The sequence below is a fragment of the Centropristis striata genome, chromosome 4 (genome assembly GCF_030273125.1).
Source record: "Centropristis striata isolate RG_2023a ecotype Rhode Island chromosome 4, C.striata_1.0, whole genome shotgun sequence".
Classification (NCBI taxonomy): Eukaryota; Metazoa; Chordata; class Actinopteri; order Perciformes; family Serranidae; genus Centropristis; species Centropristis striata.
In genome coordinates, this window is record NC_081520.1 from 31,435,189 (window position 1) to 31,459,603 (window position 24,415).

General features: G+C 37.6%; 1 protein-coding gene across 1 annotated transcript; it reads left to right on the plus strand.

Annotated features, from left to right (window-relative positions):
* Nucleotides 1-1,650: 1,650 nt before the first annotated feature.
* On the plus strand, nucleotides 1,651-18,165 carry LOC131969528 (uncharacterized). Its single transcript, XM_059330578.1, has 8 exons — nucleotides 1,651-1,693; nucleotides 6,141-6,169; nucleotides 7,195-7,262; nucleotides 9,580-9,876; nucleotides 11,404-11,673; nucleotides 14,172-14,294; nucleotides 14,416-14,437; nucleotides 15,741-18,165. The coding sequence occupies exons 1-8, from the start codon at nucleotides 1,691-1,693 to the stop codon at nucleotides 15,763-15,765; spliced, it is 837 nt and encodes a 278-aa protein (XP_059186561.1). The 5' UTR covers nucleotides 1,651-1,690; the 3' UTR covers nucleotides 15,766-18,165.
* The last annotated feature ends 6,250 nt before the right edge of the window (nucleotides 18,166-24,415 follow it).

A 24,415-nucleotide genomic window follows, 5' to 3' on the forward strand; every position in this document is an offset into this window, starting at 1 on the left:
TGTAAACGCACACATTCAGTTAGTTTACTGCTAGAATAGACATTTTGTGATGAGATATTGTGTGACATTCAAACAGTGTTGGAAGAAGTATTCGGATCCTTTACTTAAATAAAAGTACTAATACCACACTGTGAAATGACTTCACTACAAGTAAAAGTCCTGCATTAAAAACTCACTGAAGTAAAACTACAAAAGCATCAGCATCAAAATGTACATAAAGCATCAAAAGTAAAAGTACTCGTTATGCAGATGGCCCAACTCATTGTTATTTATATTTCAAAAATATTGCTGGATTGTTATTATTGGTGCATTTATGTAAGCAGCATTTTACTGTTGTCCGGATAGGGCTCATTTAAACTTCTCATTTAAAATATGAATCTTACTGCTGTATTTCACCATTCAAAGTTACTTGGCCCACTTAGTCACATTTACAGCTCAAAATGTAGAAATATTTACCTGAAAGGGACTCCATGGCACGTTTACTATCGCATGTTGTTCTCAGTCACTGTTTGTAGTTGTACCCATTAAAAGTAATGCACTCAAATTCGCAGATAACCCATGTAATCATAAGCCAGGTGGCTCAACTAATCATGACCCATACAAACTGTTGTTAGGCAACCACCTGTAGTGCCCACTGTAATTCCAATGCAAGTGAAGCACAAAGTGACAAAATTGGTCGTTGGCCACTGACTCCCAAAACAAAATATATGAATTATCACGGTCACAGTTTTAAACTCCTGGTTAAAACTGTGAAATAGTCACAGTTTGGTTATGTTGAGGCAACAAAACTACTTAGTTAGGTTAGTAAAGTTGATTTGGGTTAAAGTAAATATTGTTATGGAGGTAAGTATGTGACAAAGTTATGTGCATGACGTGGAAACGTACTGATGGTGTCATGTGTATAAATTAAATAACTCAATGCTGACTTTAGGTTTCATGTGGGGCTTTAACAGCAGTCTCTTAGGAAAGAAATGTGTGTTTTTGATTTATATACTATGTCATCATGACTTCCTACTTTGCTCCCATCATAATTATTATGGCCGCAACAGGTTGCTGTCCCCTTAGGAAGCCGATTATTTGATAATTGTTTGATAGTCTGTTATTTTATTACATATACAGCTTAGTATATGTAATATAAGTGAAAGTGAAGACCAACGGTCTTTCTGGGAAATCATATATATATATACATATATATATGTGTGTGTGTGTGTGTGTGTGTGTATTATGGCATGGAAACCTGAGAATATATATACATTTTATTCTACTTTTAAATTAAACCACCCAACAGTATAAAAATGAATAAAAACACCTTGATTGCAGTCAGCTGTAACAGTTAAATTAATTTTACGGTACATTCCACTGCATCAATAACAATAATCTAATGTTGCTGTAAAAAGCATTGTGTAACAATCAAAGAGTCCGTTTGGCTTCTGTAAGTAGGCTATACTTTTATTTATATACTTGGATATCATTTTTCTTCATTATATGTACATAGTCGTAACAAATATTTTTGAACTAGTACTTTATCTAAATTCTTTAACCACTGGTTAAATCTTCTGGTTGATATAAACTGATAGTAAGTGATTGGAAAGGAACCAGTCCGATGAGTCATTCAGCCCCGCCCAGAAATAGAAACTCATAGTCACAGGCTTCCCCTCTCGCTCTCACACAAACCAAGCCACCCAGCAGCATGGTAGGTAACAGCTTGTTTTCTCCTCTTTCCTTTTCCTTGTCTCTTTTTAAAACAAATAATTTTACAGCAACATCACATTTATCTCAAAAAAGAAGACTCTCTCATGCATTTACATATTTTTTTGTATGAAAGAAATACTTTTATGTCATTCAGCAGAAGCCCTTGAATGCTGTGTGTGTGTGTGTGTGTGTGTGTGTGTGTGTGTGTGGTTGGAGGTGCATGTATGAACATGTGTGCTTATAGCTTCTCAAAATCAAAATGTTCACAGAGCTTGTTATTCAAGTATCCTTCAACTGTTAGTTGCTCGATCGCATGCAGCAGAAGTGTTAACCACAAAAATCTAGTTAGTTTTATACACAAGTTATCCAATGCTGCATGAGTTTCAAAAAATATTTTTAGCCTCTTCATGATTGATCTATCTTAAGAATGTTATGTGCAAATATGTTCTCTCTCCCTCTCTTATCAGCTTTGTGTGTATAACAATACTTGTGACAAAGTGAGAGAGCCATTGTGTTAGAGTTCATAAGATTTAATGACTGGTTTAGTTTTTGTGGTCAAATGACTAGAGTTGAGGAGAAAGCCAGCCTTCTTTCTTGCAACTACATAGCAAAGGAGCCTAAAATAAAACAAGCTCTCCTGCCACAAGTGTCTCACCTCGATGTAATCAGTTTCATCTCACAGTACTGTCTATTTTCACCTACGTGAAGTATCACTCAGCTCCCACAATAAAAAGAATGAAACTTGTGAGTGAAAAAAAAGATTTATTGATAGAGTGAAACTGTATGTGGTTTTATAGGATATCAGATTGGCAAAAGAGGCAGACGTGTTTATTTCTATGATACAATGAAGTAGAGCAAGTAGTGCTCAGTAAATCATTACGTCATGTGGGAATTCCCAAACCAATAAAGCCTCCTTGTGTGAGCACATCATATTTAAAATAGCTCCTGGTGTAGAAGACACTTTAGAACAGATATAAAGGTTGTTGAGGTTTCTGGTAACAGATATAAATTGCCTCTCAACGGCAAACCACAAATGTAGTGAACCTAGGATGTCCCAAATTAGATATATTGAACATGTGATAATACCTCATCAAATACATAAATGGATACCTCTAAACAGGGCACAAATATATGTAAAGGACTATGCCTTAACTCAGGGCACACATGAAAGGGAGTAAATCAGGATGCACAATATAATGTTAAGGATTCAAAGGTGGATTTAGATGGCTACCAGAATTAACAAATATGGTAAACAATTATTAATGATAATAAAATATGATATGACTTGATTTACTCAAGTCACCTCAAAATGTGGCACTACTCTGTAAAAGAGAGAAAAGATAGCCAACTCACCTAAATCAGTCTCATAAAGTTACTAAACTGTGAATTTGGTAATTTAATAATTAACTTAATAATCTTAATCATATTACCATATCCATATTTAGTAATGGTGAAGGAATTTGGAATTGTTTTCATAGCTTAGGCTGACATATCATTCATTCATGTGCAATCTTAAAAGGGGAGCATATACAAAGTAAAGCAAACAAAATACACAATATCTAATGTAATAGACTATTTAAAGTGAAAATGTGAAGATGAGTATGTGTGCATGTAACAAAATGGCCGACCGGTTGGACAAAGAAGCTGTATTAAATCATGCTTACTTTAAATCCATGTTTGTTAAAAGACCAATTTCAAGTGTACTGTATGTGAGTTATTATGGTAGCCCCAAAATGAATTTGTTAGTTAGTGAAGGCCTCGTTTCGGTGTAAACAAGACTAACTTAACGGACACACATCAGATCAAAACCATCGATTAAAGTTTAATAAACTTGTTCATGCTTGTTTTAACTGACCTAGCCCAGTACGATACCACAGTGTAGAGATGAAAAGGGTAGGCATAAATCCTTGAAGAATTAGTTTCTTGTTGGATTTCGATGTTTCCAGAGTCATTTGCTGTGTTGTTGGCCCCAAAATCTTGGTGTAGATTTCTTTGTGACTATATCTCAGATATGCCACATGAATCTCAGCACAGGACCAATGGCCTGGTCTCTGGGCTTTATAGGCTAGAGGCCTGATCCTGTGGACCAGGTGGAGAAGAAGAGACGTGTTGTCTCCTCAAAGACCCAGAGATGAAGAGCAAGAAGAAGAGTTTGGATGAGACTTTTCTGTCTGAATTTGGAGGTTGTGCTTCCTGAAAGAACAGGTTTTGCGCTTCCATAGCCAATGAGGTTCTCATATGCAAATCCACACATGGATTGAGGAGTGATGAATACAGTCGGAGTCTGTAGGTAGATGCTGGCGTGGCAGTAATACAGACAGGGGACAGCAGTGGCATTGACAGGCAGAGAGCGAGCTGGAGGATTCTACGGCTTGAATAGACCGCCAAATTGAGAGGGTGTGTTTTAGTAGAGGCTGTATGAGGAGTGAGGCCTGTCATGTGTATTGTGAGCAGCTCGAGTTGCCCACCTGAAGTAGCTCGCAGGCGTCACTCTATAATATAGAGAGCAAACGACATGACATATTTTTGTAGGCTAACCTGGAAGAAGCATCACCATGAGGTCTAATGACAACCTGCCTATGGTATTTTTGCACTGGATTTTGGATCATGGCAGAAAATAAGCTCAGTGGCAAACACGTTTCTGAAGCTTACACGTTTACTTCAGCAGGATAATCTTCACAAATGAACACCACTTTTATTATGTTTGAAGTGTTATTGCAGCCGACAGAAGTAAAAAGCTAACGTTATGCTATAGCAAACTACACCCCCGTCGCATGACCGCCACTACCGTTAGCTTCAGACTGTCACCCACAGACTAACCAGCTTTTTTGACAAGTTAGCGAAACTGTAGCCTAATAAATTGTTTATTAAGCTAATCTACAATCTACACAAGTTTGCAAGAGCACTTAAAAACACGACTAGAGGCTGTGAGGCGGACTAGTGAGAGAGTTCCCATCCGTGTTCGCCGTGATGATTAGCCACTTGTTAGCAACTATCTTTTTGAGGACACCTAAAAAGTAAAAAAAATCAGAAGTGGGAGTATTTAATGACATATTTTATTTCGTACAACAAAACACAAACAACTCTTCAGCTTTTGTTAACCACAGACCTTCAGGCATCTAACCAAAAACCCGTTCAAAATCCTCATGGAGTTTGAGAGGTTAGACCACAGGGCCACAGTAGCCTATGATGATTATTGTTATAGGTGCTGGTGTAAACTAAGGCTAAACTAAACCTCCAAAATGTCTACATCATGGTTAATGACAAAGACAAAAAGTTGTTTTAGCCTCAAAATGATTCTGGGATTCCATAGTTATTAATATGACTTTCATGATCCATCTGCTATCACAATTCATGAGACACTAACATTATTATAAAGTCCTTGAGGGACTTATACCGACTTGGGAATTCCCTCAGAAGTGGTTTCTGGTATGAGAGCTGTTATGAAGCACCGTGTATGTCGTGGGGTTTCCCCTGAGAGATCTCTTCTCTATCAGGGTTATTTTTTATTGCAAAGAACTTGAGATTCTGTGAATTTATGTTTTAAGCACAAAGTTCCAAAAACTTTTCTCAAAAGAGTGAAAGTCACCTGTGTTATTCTTAGACTCTCTATGTACTATGCATAAGTAAAGTTAGACAGGGGTTTAAGAAGACAATGGCATGTGAAGCATGTGGTGATTGGCAGGCAGCTTTATCTTTCCTTGTATTTATCCTCTTACACTACAGCTTGCAACTAAAACAATTCAGATACTGGTTTCCATCTTGGAACTTTCTGAATTGTTAGGTCTAGCTGGCTACTTGCCTGTAAAAAACTTTTTAACTTCTTTAAAGGAAATACCAAAAGATCATCTACCTGAAAGTATTTACAGTAATGAATACTTTCACCACTTGGTTTCACAAGCAAAATAATACAAGACCGAGATCAAGATCAAGTGTTTGAAGAGTGAAGGCAGATTTTCCCAGCAGGTATAGGATTGCTATGAGACTGCTCACTGGGACTTTCCTCTAGCTTCCTGTAGCTTGGTGTCTGTTGAAAACACTGTTTGAATGTCTTCTTTCAGGAAACAATTTTCCTTCCAAAGACTTACTATCAGAGACCGGTTGGATATTTCAGATATAACTGCATTTTGTTTGTGTATAGATTCAAAAGGGCCACGCTACTCTACTGTCACACAGATTACACAAGCAAGACCATTTTCAAAGTAAATTTAGACTAAATGAGAAGTGGTTTGAGAGGAGCTGGCGGTGCTTGTTTTCTTATTACAGCAACCACAGAACCACTTGTGTGCTTTAACAGTGAAAAGCATGACTAAGATTCAGAAAAAATGACCCACTAGTCTGGATTCCTGTCTGATTAATTTCAATGTGCACTGATTTGAAATATATCATATTTAGCTAAAAGATAATCCATCTGAGCAAAGTGATTAACTTGTTTGTCTTTTCAACAGGCACCCCATTGTATCAGGCCTGACTGTCTGTAAGTACTCCTTCAATTTCCTATTAACTCAGTATGATTTTGATTGTCAGCCGAGGTTACAATTCTGTGACTCACATAGAGACAATTTTAAGGTTGTCTAAATGATACATCTACCTTTGGTTACGTCATAAGAGAATGATGTCATCAGTTAACAACATGACCTGCCAAACTTCCATCCTCATCGGAGCTTTTGGAATTTTTAATTGGGTGGGGACGATTTTTTACAGAACAGGTGGTGATATTGTCATGGAGATTAGTATTATTGTGGTTAATGTGAATGTCACAGTGGCGTCACTGAATGCTTTCTGATTCTGATTCCAGGAAACAACTAAAAATATCTTTTCAGCACAGTCTGACAACTAACGTACATGATTCATCGTGAAACAAATAAGAACTTCTGTCATGATTTGCATAATTGCTCAGACTAAAAACATTCTACTACTGAAATAGCAACATCATTCTAGTGTAAAGCTGTAAACTGAACAATAGTACAATACGTTTGTGATCATGCATTACTCAGTGGAGCAATTTCTGCCTTTGTCATCAATTGAAGCTCTAGTGTTAAAAATTTATGGCAGCAACATTATTCCCTGTAATAAATGATTCTATCAGTAACTCTTCAGACTCCATTTTACTCAAAACTCTAGGAAGAACTATTGATATGAAGCACCTTATCCAGATCCAGAAAGTAACATACCTACTCATATTCATACTGCGGCGCTGTGTGTGGGCCTTCACATTGATCACACCATCATGTGTACTTGTTTTTAGAAAGTTGAGGTGACACAATCATTTCAGCTTTAAAATTCTGACTGTCAGTGAGGTTGAAAGGCCAATTAGTCAATATGAGCAGGTGAAGCTCCAGCAGAGCAGTGAACCATTCAGTTACAGTATCTCTAGGCACAGGGCCAGGGGAATTTATTGTAAATGTTGCAGGAGCTGTTTTTTAATCGCTATCTGTCTAACCATCGTTACCTGGGTAAACATATCAACAGTGAGTCATGTTTTATCTTCTCTTTTCCAAGAAACCTGAGGATTCCCCTTCGGCTGCTGCCTTTGTTTATGATTTTGACATGGCACTGCCCTGTCACAGGTGAGCAGTTTCGTCATATATGTGCATCAACAACACACCTTCACTTTGGTTTTACTGTGAAACCAGTTTCTTATCTAGAAAGATTATTTGATTAGGACGAATGATGCTACAACATAATGCTTGGTTGCACATAAGTAAAGCAGCACTGAATACACACCGGCAGTGTTGAAGCTCCATATAAATTAAATACTGCATTATAATATATAATGTGAAAGATTTGTCAGCAGCAGTGGTGGAAATGTATTCAAATCCCTTACTAAAGTAAAAGTACTAATGGGCCCACTCAGATTGTTTTATATATTCCTAATTATTATTAATATTATCATCATTGATGTATTTATGTAAGCAGCATTTAACTTATAGTCCAGGTAGTGCTTATTTTAATGACTTTTGATGACTACTTTTCTTTGGTTTGATTTATAAATGTGCAATCATTTTAAACTGATAATGTTTATGTTAAATCTTGGCATGAAAAGTAACTAAAGCTAGCAGATAAATGTAGTGGAGTAAAAAGTACAATATTTGCCTCTAAAATGTAGTGAAATAGAAGTATAAAATTACATATGTGCAAAAAAAGTAAAGTATGACTACCTCAAACAAGTCACAAACATGGAGAGAATTATCATCCAACTTTGTAGCTCATAAGAACTTTACATTTGCTTTTAGCTCATTGTTTTGGTTTTACATAAATAGTTCAACATTCTGAACAACGTCCTCTCATTCAAAACAATAACAAGAGACAGAAGCCCCTTTCATAGTGCGGTCCCGCAAATGTCCCGATATATTGCTGGAAAGATCTGTGCCGGCTTTTTGCCTTATGGCGTTCATAGTGATCCGGCGAAGATGTGATCTTCGTGCCCTTTCATAGTCCAGTCTTGCATCGCGGAACGAGGTGGGAGGATAGTGGGAGGATAGTGGGAGGAGATGATAGTCAGAGCAGTAGCAGTGCTGCGCAGTAGCACAGTGCTAATAGGCTACACAGTTAGCTCTGTAGCAGTACAGTGTTTATTTGCTGCAGCAGCATGTGTTCACTTAGCGACCTCTGTTTGTTTACAACAAGCACCGGACACCAAGTGGACAGTTAGCATCCAAGTTTGTTTACAGTAAGCGGTGGATGCTGTGCCTAGTTTGCGACAGTGAGCAATGATTGGATGACTGTCGGACCAAGTGGGAGGTGTGTTAGACGTCACGCATAACATCAAATATCCTTGGGGCGCCCCTGTGACACACCTGGTAGAGCGCATACCATAGAGGCATTGTCCTCATGAGTGGGCGGCCCGGGTTCGAATCAGACTTGGAGCCCTTTCCCGCATGTCTTCCCCTTTCACTCTGTCACTCTCAATAAAGCCTTGAAAATGGCAAAAAAATATCTTTAAAAGAAAAATAACCTGCTTCGGCCCGTTCATAGTGGTCCCGCTTCCAAGAGTCCCACTAATTTTCCATCTCTGTGACTACCTCCGGAGGCGGAAATAGGAGGGATCATTTGATCCCGCTTCGGGCGCGTTCATAGTGGAGGTGAGACGTTACAGAGCCACACATGTCTCGGCATGACACGGCACTATGAAAGGGGCTAGAGTTTCATGATCTCATGAAAATGACCCATATAAGATAGGTCTAGTTGTTTCTTGACATTTTAATAGAAAAAAGTTACATATTGTACCTTTAAGTCCGACAAACTATAACTGTCTTTGTTGTTCTGTAATTAGCAGATGAAACAATTACTGCCCAGCCAAGTCCCCCAAATCTAAGACAGTGTTAGTGATTAGCCGGTAAAGTAAGCTAACAAAGAGACAATGAAAACTAAAACCATTAGTAACGAAACCAACTGTTACGTCACTTTTGATATTGTGACCTTTAAATTATGTTACACATGAAAGGGGCATTACTCCGTGTGTATTTACCACAATATATAAAGGGCAAACAGAACGAAGAGGAACTGAAAATGATCTACTGCGTCATAGAGAAGAGTTATAAAAAAAAACCTCTGATCTTTCACATGTGCACATAACTTAAAGATCATATAAACGCAAACCATTTTGTTACTGGTTCTACTATATGACATGCAATATAACAAATGGTTTGACTCAATTAAAGTACTAACAAGTTTTGTCCATTTTTTATTTCTTATATAACACTACATCATTAAGTCTTTAGGCAACTAAATATTTCTGGTGCTTTATTTATTTTATTTAAGGTACAATAAATACTCAGACATTCTGTTACACAAAATGTGTTATTATAGATAATACATTACTTAAAGATAATTTCACTGTTTCATGAAGGCTCTAACCCTTTTCTCTCGCTTCTTCTCTTCCAGAAAGTGCTACTCCGACTCATCTCTGGGGGGAGGTTGGCAGCAATGTGACCTTTCGATGTCTTGGTCACAAGCAAAAACAACTGATATCCTGGTATTTGCAGAGGGACAATACTTTTATTAACGGGTACCATGAATCTAAAAACCTAACTAGGCCTTGGGAGAACACCAGACTGGATGACGACAACACCGCGATACACATGGACAGTTTAAACGTCTCCCATGCTGGTGTCTATCAGTGCTTTATCCGACACAAGGACAATAAGATTGATGAACATCTCATACAGCTCAGCATCACAGGTATGAGTGTGTTAACCTTTAAAGATGTATTTGATTGTTTCTGATTCTACAACACTTAACTATGATGGAATTAAACTGTATGTGGACTATATTTTAAATTAGGAAGCTCATTTCTAACAGGACTGGTGTAGAATTTACGGCTCTGTAACGTCTGGCCTCCATTATGAACGCGCCAGAAGCAGGATGCCGGGATCAATGATCCCACCAATTTTCTGCCTCCAGAGCTAGTCACAGAGGGGGAAAATTTGTGGGACTGTTGGAAGACCACTATGAACAGGACATCGGGCCGATATTCGACGTTGTGCATGACGTTCAACACACACCTCCCACTGGGTCCGACAGTCATCAAATCACTGTTCAGCAGCACAACTGCAGCTGCCGTCGCTAACTGTGCACAGTGTCACGCCGCTTATTGTAAACAAACCAGCATGCTTACTGTTCATGTGGTGTCCGCCGCCGTAAACAAACCAGCATCGCTAACTGTCATGGTCGCTAAGTGAACACATGCTGCTACAGCAAATAAACGCAACGTAATAATACGGCAATATAGCGAGACATTTGCGGGACCGCACTATGAAAGGGGCTATATAGAGACAGACAACCATTCGTGCTATTATAACTTGCATTTCCATCAGAGGATTTGCATTACAAAAGCTTGATGAAGACATTGTCTCTCGTGGGTGGCCAAAGTTGTCCCATTATCAACCTCTTCATTATTATTTTTTTCTCTCTTGCTGCAATTACTGCAATGCATTACACTGCCATCTCCTGACATATTTATGCAGCTTTGTTTAGTGAATCTAACTCAGTTGATGGAAACGTCCCTAATTTGCATTTTCTTTAATGCAACATTTAAAAACTTCACTCCAAAATTCGATTTGACTTTAATGGAAACAGCTATTCAGCTATTCACTCCTAAGGGCAATCTAGAGTCATCAGTTAAACCTACTGTAAACTGCATGTCTTTGGACTTTCATTGATATTGGGAAAAAGACATGGTACACCCTAGGCAGGTTGCAAGGCTATACCAGGGCAGACATATAGAGACAGACAACCACTCACCACCTCAATATCATAAATACATTTTTACCATTTAACATGTAGTGTTTTTATTAATATAGATTGTTTTGCTGAAACAAGGTCAAACTGCTCACAACAAGGTCTGTGCAGTGACTGAGTCATGATTTCTGGAAAGTTTTTCAAACACATATTTTTGGGTGTTTTTTTGTTGTTGAGTGCTATACTTTCACTTTGTTCGAGAGAAAGCATACTCTCTAGGAAAAAACAATCAGCAAATCACACTTAAACAATCTAGATTGATAAATACCAATACAGGTAAGAGATAAAATATGTATTTCGGGGTGAACCGTTAACAATCATTGTTGTTTTTATAACCCTGCTTTAATCCATCATTTTCAGTCAGGTGATTGTCTGTGAGGCTCTGTGAAAACCCCCTTGCGCCAGTAAATAGTGATGTGTCAGAAACCATGACATGCTTTTCTTCTCTTCTCTGTCTCTCTCTCCTAGCCAGCTACAGTGTGCCTGCTTGGACAGTGGACTGTAGTGATGAAAACCATTGTCAAGCCACATGTGCCTCACATGGTGGCTACCCGCGCACCCAGGTGATGTGGAACGTTCCGGAGAGTCGTATGTCAAAGGACGTGAACAGCAGTGAAATGATCGATCCAGAGACCATGTTGGTCAGCATCTCCAGCACCGCGTACTTTAACTGCTCAGCCGGAGAGACATCTCTCAGATGCTCTGTAGGCAATGTCACCTCAGAGATGTTCTCTGTCTGTGAGTATTAAAATCCCCAAAAGACCAGTCCAAATGGTTTCTCCACTAAAATCTCTTTCATTCTTTCAATCCCTGGGCAAGTTATGGGAAGTGTGAAAGGCAACGGAAAGCCCTGGGAATAGATCCCCTTTGGTGGCTACTGTTAAGGGAATATGTGAGGGAATTTCTTCATCCTTTTACATTCTGTTTGACATTCACAGAGGAGTTTAAAGTTTGTGTTTCTATTAACAGAATTGAAGCTTAAACAAGACTAAAAATCTACCCAGCTGTGATTAGAGCTTTAAATGCTAAACTAGTAGGCCTACTGGTAACATGCAAACAATGTAATTTCTAACATGAGGATGTTTAGCAGTTATCCTTTTTTCTATATTAGTTTAGCCTGCTAACATGCTAACATTAGCAATAAATACAATCGGATGGGAATATCTGTAGTTTTGCAGGTATTTGAAGTATGGTACGGTGGCCCTGAGAGCTCACAGCGCTGCAACTTAAGAAAACACATGCAAATGCACAAAACACAAGCAAACTCATCAATTTGACAACACAAGCGCAGCATTCAGAAAAAAAGCGCTAAAAACACAACCACAACACAATTAAAAAAGTGCTGCAAATAGACCACAACACAACAAGTGTTTCCAGAGGACACTTAAAAGTGATGCACACATCTAGGCACGGTTGTGATATTATCACGTTATTTCAAGATAATGATAACTTCACGTTATAACGTTAGAGGCTGATCATAGCATGCTAACGTAGCGGGCTAGCAAGACCAACTCGGTGCCGCTGAGAGAGACCAACTAAAACGTGTTTCATTCATTTATTTGATTTGTTTAACTGCAATGTGATTGATACGGGCTAGCAAGCTAATGCTATATATCATGTTATAACATGACAATATCATTATCATGAAATAATGTGATAATTTCACATTATAACGTTATAACGTGAAATTATAATTATCTTGAAATAACGTGATAATATCATATGCGTGTCCAGACGCGTGCATCAGTTATTAGTGTCCTCTGGAAACCCTTCTGTTGTGTTCTGATCTATTTGCAGCGTGTTTTCTTATTGAGTTGAGTTGTGTCTTGTGTTGTCAAATTGATGAAGATGTTTTTTCAATTTGCTTGTGTTTTGTGTATTTGCATGTGTTTTCTTAAGTTGTAGCGCTGTGAGCTCTAAGGGCCACCGTAGTATTGGACCAAGTCAGATTTTAACCTGATGATGACACTAGAGGAAAAGTCACCAAAACATTTTTAAAGTTTATCCTCTGGGGACAATCAATATCTGTAAAGAAATATCCTGCCAGTCTGTTCAGTTGATGTTGAGATTATTTACCAATTTTGAATATGATCAGCCCATTTAATAGCTGTTATCACTTGTCATCTTCCTTATACATATGAGTTAGAGAAAAGTCCTCCTCCTAAAGATTAGCGATTTGGGAAGAAAGGTGATTTAATGGGCTGATAATGACATTCTGGTTCCAAACAACTGGGAGCAGCACAGCAGGCCCCTTCTAACACATATTTTTGAAACATTCAAACATGGTACATTTTTCCAGTCTTAGCCAAAATAATACTATTGTGTACTTTTCAAATACATTATTTTCATTCTTTTGGATGTCATAAGTGAACACCCTAGGCAGGTTGCAAGGCTATACCAGGGCAGACATATAGAGACAGACAACCACTCACCACCTCAATATCATAAATACATTTTTACCATTTAACATGTAGTGTTTTTATTAATATAGATTGTTTTGCTGAAACAAGGTCAAACTGCTCACAACAAGGTCTGTGCAGTATTTAAACTAGTTTACTGAAGTACAACAAACAACATGTTTTTGGTTTGGTCGGTGTTTTGAGATATTACAATATTTCACTATGAATAGTTTTCATCTGACCTATAGTACCTGAGATGTGTACCTAAGGCTATCTTTTTAACTCAAATTCAATCATTTTTGTAATACAGTTAGACATAAAAACACCTAAAACATAGTTGGATCAAAGCAGAAATTTCAGAGACATATTTCTATTTCTGTTCATTTATGTATTGATTTTGGTGAACTGATCCTTTCAAGGTTATGTCTGGTGATCTGTATCACTTTTATCAACAAATCACATGAAAAGAATAAAACCAACGCTCTGTGAAGTCAAAGTCTGATACATCTTTATTATCTTGCACCATAAAGCTCCATTATTGTCCAAAAACAATTCACTTAGCCAAACTGTTACTACCATGAACATAGGTACTGTGGTTTATATTGAGTTATTTCCACATAATCTTCCTTCTGCCATAAATACTCAATAGAGCATCAAATGTGTATTAATCCATGGCTAAAAATAGACCCCAACAAATTCAAAATTTAGTTCTTTAATATTCCCTATAAAAGTACACTGCACAGCTGTTTACCCTTCCAAAAAATATATACATTTGTGATGTGTTGAAAGGGACCAACAATCTTTAAACTCAACTGTTTGATGTTTTCTCATTTGAAGGTCAGCACAAGGATCCACCTAAATCTAACAATCATTACGTGATAGCAGCAGCCATCATTGTACTGGCAGTTGTTGGTATTATTGTGCTGGTGCTGTTGATGAAACGGTGGAGAGGACGGAGAGGTAAGGACAGATGTTAGTTTTGCCACAATGTAGCTGTTCTACACATATTTGCACATCTGTCTGTAAGAAAACAAAGATGGCAGTATGAATGACTCACAGAAGTTTCTTTGTTGGTTTCCAGGAGCAGTAAGGGTAGACATCGAGTAAGTAAGATCTTTACACTTGCCAGCATTAATACTAATCAATCAATCAATCAATCAATCAATCAATCAATCAATCAATCAATCAATCAATCAATCAATCAATCAATCAATCAATCAATCAATCAATCAATCAATCAATCAATCAATCAATCAACCAGGCTTAATTTGTATAGCACTTGTCATACAAGAGAAATGTAACACCAAGTGTTTCACATAAAATAATATAAAATAATAATAATAATAATAATAATAATTATAATAATAAAACATGGAAACAACCAAACCCCTTCCATCCATCCCCAACCCTCCACCTCTGACACTCCATCCACCCATCCCAATATAAACAAAGCACAAACTGCGGAAGCTCCATCTCAACGTGGAGCAGTGAGGAAACACTGGAGGCAGGTATATAAACCGCACGTTTTGATATATAATTTGTCCTGCAGGACTGAGTTGCAGGACTAGTAATGGGATGAAATTGTGTCCGGAAGAGGAAGAAATAAAAATTCACAGCATAACAATAGAGCTATACAGCTATTGCTGTAGGGGCCAGTGCTCGGTGCGATTGCCCCGTGGCCCTAATAATAATAACAATAAAAAGTAAAAAAGCTAGATAGAAAAGTAATAAATAATAATAAATAAATAATTAAAAAAAGTAAAGCATGATAAAATATATGTATATAAATAGACATAAATAATAGCAAATAAATAAATAATAGAGAAGATGTTGTAACACTAAGATGCATGAGCAGAAAAATATATAAAAATGGTTCAAGTAAAAGCCAAATTAAAAAGATAAGTCTTAAGTTTCCTCTTAAAAATCCGAAGAGTCTCTGATGCCCTCAGGTATTCAGGGAGGCTGGTCCACCAATGTGGACCACAGTGAGAAAACGACGCCTCTCCGTGGGTTTTCATTCTAACTTTTGGTGTTATTAAAAGGCCACTCCAAGAAGACCTGAGCATCCTCGAGGGTTCATAGGATAAAAGTAGATCAGATAAATAGGCTGGACTAAGACCATTAAGAGATTTATAAACCAGTAAAATAGTCTTAAAATCCATTCTTTAGCGCACAGGCAACAATGCAGAGACTTTACAATAGGTGTTATATGAGCTCTCTTTCTATAATACTTTGATTGCATTTATAAGTAATGTAAAATGCAACTGATAAAGAGTTCTATAAGGCACAACTGCAATGAAGAAATGCTGTAATTCATTAATTCTTTGTACATTAGATCAAAATCTTGTAACTACTAACCTCTGCTTCCCTATTTTTTTTTTCATTTCTATTTTTCATTGTCTCCAGGGAGATGAACAGCCTCAACAAATGAAACGAAGAAGGGAAAGAAGCATCTTGGGTGCTGAACTGGTGAACAAGAATGTCCAATTTTTTATGGACCATATGACTAAAGCTGTCTGTCACTCAAGGGCGGGCTGCGTACAGGCCAGGAACGGTCAGAGTCCATGATGACTCACCAGGCCCATATGCTGACAACATTTCACTGACACTTGCGACATTTCCATGTTTGAGGAAGCACTGCTTATTGGTGTCATCTATCGGCTGACACAATGCGTCACAAAGGAGAATAGCTTCTTAAGAAAAAAAAGGACTCGGTTTGTGGTGAGATTGTTGTTAACTGGAAAACTGTCTCAGGAAGAAACACTTCCCAGCACTGTAAGAAAAAACTGTATTTAAAGTTTGTGGAAATCTCCATGTTGTTGTTACACTGACCTCTATTGGCAGATGTTAAATCTGTTACACTTGCTACAAGGTTTAAATACAGTACATTATTGTTGTTGCACTTTAAAATTGCATTTGTTTCCTTAAGTATATTCCGCAACATGTTGTTGCCTTTAAGTTTGCCTGTTAAGCTTTTGTTTTATTTGTTATATAATGCACATGATAGAGCAGTAGTCAACAATAATGACATAATAATATCCACATATTTTTGTTGTGAAGTAATCAAAAAGCACTGTGGTTCCCTAATATTCTCAGAAGTTTAACTTGTTTTAGTTCACTTTGGTTGTATTCTACGGTGGCCCTGAGAGCTCACAGCGCTGCAATTTAAGAAAACACATGCAAATACACAAAACACAAGCAAACTGAGAAAACATTTTCATCAATTTGACAACACAAGCGCTGCAAAGACCACAATACAATAAAAAAAATGCAATACAAAGAACACAACACAACAGAAGTGTTTCCAGAGGACACTTTAAAGTGATGCACGCTTGTGATATTATCACGTTATTTCAAGATTACGATAATTTCACGCTATAACGTTATAACAATCATAGCTTACTAATATTAACGGCCGATCGATCGCATGCTAACGTTAGTTGGCAAGCATGACCAAGACCAACTCAGTGCCGTTGAGGGAGACCAACTAAAACGTGTATCATTTATTTGATTTGTTTAACTGCAATGTGATTGATAGAGGCTAGCGGGCTAACGCTATATATCACGTTATAACATGAAAATATCATTATCATTAAATAACGTGTTCTGTGTCATTATCTTGAAATAACATGATAATATCACCAGAGTGTCCAGACGTGTGCATCAGTTTTAAGTGTCCTCTGGAAACACTTCTGTTGTGTTGTGGTCTTTGCAGCGTGTTTTCTAAATGCTGCGCTCATGTCAAATTGACTTAATCTGCTTGTGTTTTGTGTATTTGCATGTGTTTTCTTAAGTTACAGCGCAATGAGCTCTCAGGGCCATTAGTTTGGCTGATCAGAGAAAATGAGTAGCAGAAGCTGTGAAAAAAAAACGTGTGAAAGCAGAAATTATTCTCTGCGGTCGAGTAAAAAAGTATTTTCCAATAAATTCCAGTATTTTAGGATTCCCCTATAATGTGCAATATTGAATACAAAGGGAAGGTTTTTTTCCCCCATTAATCAAACTGCCGTTACCCTTGTGATTAATATTAATATCTCAACTTTTTTTTCTCAGGTGACTGTTTTCATATGAGATTGCTATATATTTTGCTACATATTTATTTTATTTTATCTTTTTTTGTTAAGATATCATCTACCTTGTTTACATTGTTTTGGGTAATTTTGGTTTTTATTCCCTTCTTCCTCTCAGAATTGCCAAACAATCTCAAAGGGCTGCTTTCCTTTTCTGAATCTGTATCAGATAGCTTTTGTAGCTTTTTCTTGTTAAAGTAGTATTAATATAACAGTTTGGTTCTGTGTCTTATTTTCAAACTTTGGTGCTGAAATATCAATTAATTTGTGTAATTTATTTTGTTGTGGGAATAATAACTCTCTCTTTTATTTTACTTGACTATATGGCCAGGATATATTATTTAAACTGCTGCTGTGGATTGCATTCACACTGTTTTAAGACTAGACTGTGGTTTTGACTTAGATAAACAGGTCGAAATCAAGCTTTACTCCAGCTCATGTATTTTCCGCCGCAATGCAGTTTGTTGCCACTAGATGTCGTACTTGTACCATAGAGTCAGTCTCCTGCTGTCATGGCTGATTAGTGTGACTGGTGTTGTGTATACTACAACATCTGAGCATTATTTTTGAAGTACCCTATCCATGAGCCTAATCACATTTGTGAGCTAGTCTACAAAAGCAACTTTGTTTCCGCTGGCTTGGGGAATTAAATAATGTTTATGTATTCGGCACAAGCAATTTGAGCATGATAGTTTGAAACAGGCATGCATGATGTCTCTCTGACCTCAGTATGTGGTACCCGCCAAGGAAGCATGAGTAGCCCTGCTTTATTTTATAGAGAAGAGGAATAAGAGCAGGACTGTAGACTAAATGTGAGACCAAATGACAGGCTTGTGTAAATGTGAATGAGAGAGGAGACAAGAGGATGTCCTCTCTAATGTAGGACACTGTCTAAACAATATAAAAATGTCTAATGTATGTATTTTTCTGTATCATTCCTACTGCAATGTTGAAGAGCCATCAGATGAACTTTGTTACAGCAATATGGAGTGTATGGAGTGTATGGAGTGTACAAAAATAGGCTGCTTTACAATTTGTTAATATTTATTCATTGAATTATGAGAAAACATGATATACCATGACATATATCATTATCAGGGGACTTAAGGACAGCCCTAATAGGAGATGGTTAACATTTTAGATAGACAAATCTCAACATACCGTTTTTCTGTACAGCTATACATCTTTATCTCAAACTATTTCCACCACCACTCTCTCCTGCTCCCATCCGCTTTCTCCTTCTTTGCGCTTTTCATTCTTTTTTACAACGCACCTCCACTTCTCTCTCTCCCTCGCTTGCTTTCTCTCGTTCTCATGAGTCACTGTGACAGGCTGTCAGTCCACCTCTCTGCCCTGTGTTTACATTGGGCAGCAGAGCAGCACCAGGCTGGTTGCACTTCAGGAATGTAACCCCCAAGGTCCCTGCCCTCCTTCTCCTCCTCCTCTTTTCCTTTCTCCCATATCTATGCTCCCCATCCTTTTCTTTCCCTCCTTCATTATTTTATTCCCTCTTTGCACACTCCTCACTTTCCTTCTGTTCCTTCTTCCACCATTTCCCCGCCGCTCCTCTCCTCCTTCTAATTATCATCTCCTCTGCCCCATGAACCCCCCCCCCCCCCCCAATACACACAAACACACACACACACACACACACAAGCTCCCTTCCTCTCCTTCTGCCACCTTTCTCTCCTCTTTTCATACCCACGATTTCTCTCTCCTCTGGACCTCCACTCCCTTTTTTCTCGCCTTTTTCTATCCCCTCTTTAAAATTCAGCGAGCATTGTCCAAGCTCACTCACACCCCCCATTCCCTTGTCATCATCCCCTCACCTCCCACTCCTCCCCATCTCTCTGTCCTCCCTCCTTCATTCCTCTGCTGTCTAACCCAAACAAACCAGGGAGGACTTTCCTCTGTGGTGGCTGTAGGAGAAACACACCACATGTCAGACTTGGTTTGAACATAAACATTAGTCAATTTGAGGTACTGGAAAAGGATATGAGGCGCTTAAGTTCAACATGAGATAGAGCTACTATTAGGATATCTTAACGCTAAAGCTTACCACTGAATATACAAAAATCAGAGCAGAGGACTGTATATTTGGTGTATTTTGGCCAAAAAATATTCTTTGGAATGGGCCAGCTGCATCATGGGAAGACTAAAACCAATGTACTGCATTGAAAAACAATTTAAAGAGGCCTCTTTTTCATCCGTTTGTTCATTGAATACGTTTTTTGGCTACAGGGAATCCAGCTATTATTTTGTCAAACCTTTGAAACAAAAGCTTATTTACTACCACCATGTTCCAAAAAAGTTGGGACACTGTGTGAAACGTAAGTGAAAACAGAATGCATCAAACTTAGAATGAGTGAATATGTTTACAAAAACAAAACTGTCTGTTTGAGCATTTGATATATTGTCTTTGTACTGTTTTCATTTGAATTTAGATGTTTCAGTAATCCAACTTTTTGCGATGGAGGATGTATAATGGGTGCCTTTGATTTAATTTCCATTTGTTGATGAATACCGTTGATAAACTGTAAACTATGTGACTAAAATCTATTGTGAGATTAAAATTTAGTGACTGATGTCAGCTCAGTTGTTTCCAAAGGTAATAAAGCATGCAAAAATGAAAGTATTCATTGGCAAATTAGGAGTGGAGGCAAAGAAAGTAGATCTAAAAATCATGAACAATCTACACACACTGTTCTCTACTGCAGTGACGCAGCAGAGTGTGTAATCTCCTGCTTAATGGAAAACCTTTTCAGTCTGTACACAGTCCTGTGGCATTTCTCAGCAAGCAGCTTGTGACCCCTGCCACACTGTTCTGTGTGGCGTCCATACCAGGGGATTTATAATCAGATTATACTAGTTATGAAAGTCAACTAGATTAGTTTTAGTGCGGGGGAGCCGGAGCACAAGGCATCGATTCACAGCAGGAGTGCGGAGCTGATCAGCATGAGGGAGATTGGACTGTTAGCGTTCTTGAAATAAGGAATTTCACTGTCTCTAAATCAGATAAGTGTGTGTGTGTGTGTGTGTGTGTGTGTGTGTGTGCATGCTTATATGTGGTGCAGCAATGCAAAAAAGGCAGTAGAGTGGAACTCTCAACATGAATAAAAAGTGTCATAAAATATATTTATACTAAGCTATACATTTCAATATTTTTCCTTTGTTTCCTATTTGTGCACACTTGGTTGAAAACCAGAGAAAATAGAGCTAAATTCATATACACTATTGTGTAAATAAAGTTTTCCAATTGATCATGATTAATTTTGGAAAATGATTATGACCACCCTTGTTTTCTTCAATGTCTTGTTCATTTTAATGCCTGGTACAACTAAAGCTACATTTGTTTGGACAAATATAATGATAACAACAAAAAATAGCTCATAAGAGTTTAATTTAAGAGCTGATATCTAGACATTTTCCATGGTTTTCATGATAACGATTTTGTTTACTATCAAGAAAAAAATGGAAAATGCCTAGATATCAACTCCTATATTAAACTCTTATCGGCATTAAAATGAACAAGAAAATCAAGAAAACAAAGGTGGTCTAATATTTTTTTTCCATGACTGTATGCTTTTCTCCTGATATCAACACCACTGTACGAATGTTTACCATTATTAGAATTATAGCCATTATTCATTTGATTTAATTGTTGTTTAACGTTTGTTCTTTAGTAGATACCTTTGGGTATTTGTAAAGAACAGAATGATGCAGATGGAGCAGAAACAGTGAGGCAGCGAGCAGGTCAGGAGGTTGAGCTCCGGTGCTTCAGCTGAGTGATCATGTTGTTGCTGTCAGTGCAGAAAGCCTCTCCCCGACCTCCAGAGACAGAAGAGGTGACCTGGAAGCATTTATCACCTCTGTGCTTTCTGACCCATGACCCGAGGCCTGAGATAGGGAAGAGAACACAAGCACACTAAAGGGGGGGATGAAGAAAGACACAGAAAAGAGGGGACCATTGCAACAATACATAAGAATGTATCTGTCATACTAAATTTGTACATTTAAAACTGTTGTTGCATTGCTCATGAGACGAATGTGCATATTTCTGAAAGAAGAACTGCTTTATTTATTGAAGTGGTGTCTGTGGCTGCCACGGAGTCCCAAAATGTTTTCAGAATAATTTAAATAATCATGATATTCATTTATTTTTATTTTTTTTAATAAAAGGCTTCATAGTTCAACCAATAATATTTTCATTTTTAAATACATGATACACGGTCGGCCATAAAGTTGGAATAAAATATTTTTTACCTCTTTCCATGAAATGGTTAGTGTACGGATAAAGTTCTCAAAACTTTATTAATCAATCTCTTCCAAAGATATCACAATGAAAGTGGAACCACAATTAACAGGATTGTGTCTAAAAAAACAAAATTATTCCGACTTTATGGGCAACCGTGTAATTAATAGATGAAGTTGTAATCTAGCAACTCTATAACTTTGACCTGCAAATTTTTTTTATTTTTTATAAATATCTTTCTAAAGGCACGTTCACACATGCACAAAGGCAGACTAGTGACCATCGCCTGCCGGGGCGATGTTCTTGCTGAATGTGGGTGGTGATAAGTGGAATCAATCACACACTTCATTGCTCTTGGTTGAACATCAAAGTTAACCAAAGTTGAAATACTTGCAATGCAAAAAGATGCATATTTGCTTTTGTCACCACAAGCAAATGTTTTATTTACCCCTTCACCAAGTGAACAGGAGGCAGATATTTGAAGATATTAATTTTGGGTTTGTGTATCTTTGCCCAAATACACTTCTCTTGTGTTGTTCTTTCACATAGCTATAAGACTATTCTGCCCTACAAAGCCTAACTGCAGTAACTACATTTTTGGTCAAAATTGACTTATAACTAAATATGAACTAATTTATATCCGTTTTATCTTGTGACTAAGTGTAGCCTTGTATTTCTTCATTGTTTTGAATAGCGAAGACAAGGATATAAAATGATAAGTATATGATATGGAAATTATTATCTACATAGTAAGTAAGTAAAAAAGTGAGATAAAATTATATTTACACTAAAATATAACATTACTACTTTGAATAGAGTTGTTAAACACTTTTAAAACAACATTGTAGTTACTGCACTCTGTTTCGCATTACTATTAGAACCTTTTACAGCAATGCAAAACCAGAGTGCAGTAACTACATTTTGGGGGCCAAAGGTTAAATAAAGCATCATGATTTTTTTGCATAAAAATTCCATCATCAATACATATAGAAATAAGTGTCATATCACATACCTACCTATAACACATTTGGCTGGCCAGTTAAATAACTTTGAAGCAATTTTTCTCAGTTTTACCCTTTGCGTAGTTACTGCAGTTTGGCTTTGTAGGGCAGTATAGAAGTGAAATAAATAGGCTACATTGTACTTCGAGGGAAATACATGAGGGGTCCCTGGTATATTCTCAATCTTTAAAGGGGTCCTTGCTTTTAGAAGTTCTTCTTTAAAGTTATATTGGCAGGTTTATGAAACTGCTGGACATCAGTGTGGACTTTGCAAGAGTGCATCAATGACAATATTTCTCTTGGTCAGAAGATGAAAATATTGCCGGTGCATACAGTTTGTGTGGTCCCGCTTTTGGTTGAGCCAAAAATCATCAGCAGAGACTTGAAAGATCTTGAAACAAGGTTTGGGGAGAGGGATGTTTGCTGGCTCGTAGCCCAATCGAACTATTAACACCTTTCTGTAACGGAGATACACCAAAGGAGTTCTTGCCCAAGGCCCTTTCAACCCGGCCCCAACCCAATACCTAAAGATGTTTGTGTGTGTGTGTGTGTGTGTGTGTGTGTGTGTGTTGATGAGCGAAATCTGAGCAGACATTGACTAGAGTCACATCTCCTTTGAATATTTATAGAACTGCTTAAGATGTGACCTTTACTTTTGCACACACACACAAACACACGCACGCACGCATGCACGCACGCACACACACACACACACACACACACACACACGCACACATACTTTATACATACAGTTGTTTACAGTCTATCTATTCATCAGTCTTTCTACAGTCATGGAAAAAAATATTAGACCACTTTTTTTCTTAAATTTTTTGTTCATTTTAATGCCTGGTACAACTAAAGGTAAATTTGTACAAATCAAGGAGAAAGAAAGGGTGGTCTAATAATTTTTTCCATGACTGTATCTTGTGTCTGTCGAAACTTTGTGTAGGAAACTGTACTGTAGACATAGTTCTGCTGCCTGAAACACTCAGACAGGTGATCATGAAGCCGTCTGTCCTGTGGGAGGATTGTATGAGGGGAGCCAATGAGAAGAACAGAAACTGGTATGAGGGATTGGTGGGTAAGATGCCCAGTTGGCTGCAGACGGTTGGCAGCATCATGTTTCTGCAGAGGCTGAACATCAAAGACCATCAGAAGTATTTCTAATGTGTGTTGTGAAAGACTGGAAGTGACATCACACTCGAACATGATGTTTGTTGCTTGCTTTCAACATTTTATGTCTTGCTACTGTCTACTTTTCTACTGCATGATAACCGAGACTGGATATTTACAGTTCACAGGCTACTACTGTGACCATTTTTGGTTAGTGTGACATTTTCTACGTGCCGCAAACAACTGCACAACCATACATTTTTGAGTCTTGGCTTGTTTTCTTTTGTCTTCATGCACATAAATAAGTAAGCAGTGTAGATTAACCCTCTGGGCCCATGCCCACATCCAAAAAAAACACAATAATAAAAACTTTACAAATTAATATTTTTTCTACTTTTTTCTTTTTTCTTCTTAAACAGCTTCCACCCTGCTCAAAACTACCAAATGTTTGAATATTTTTGGCATTTTAATCGTTTAAATGCCAGTTTGATTGCACAATGTCACAGATTTTTTTATGAAAAAGAACAACACAAAAATGTAGTTATTTTCCATATAATAAATGCTTTTTGGCTGGGGCATTGTTTCTTATCACAATCATGGCTATGTCAAAATTGATTTTGATGAATTTTAGTTTTTGTGTAGTGT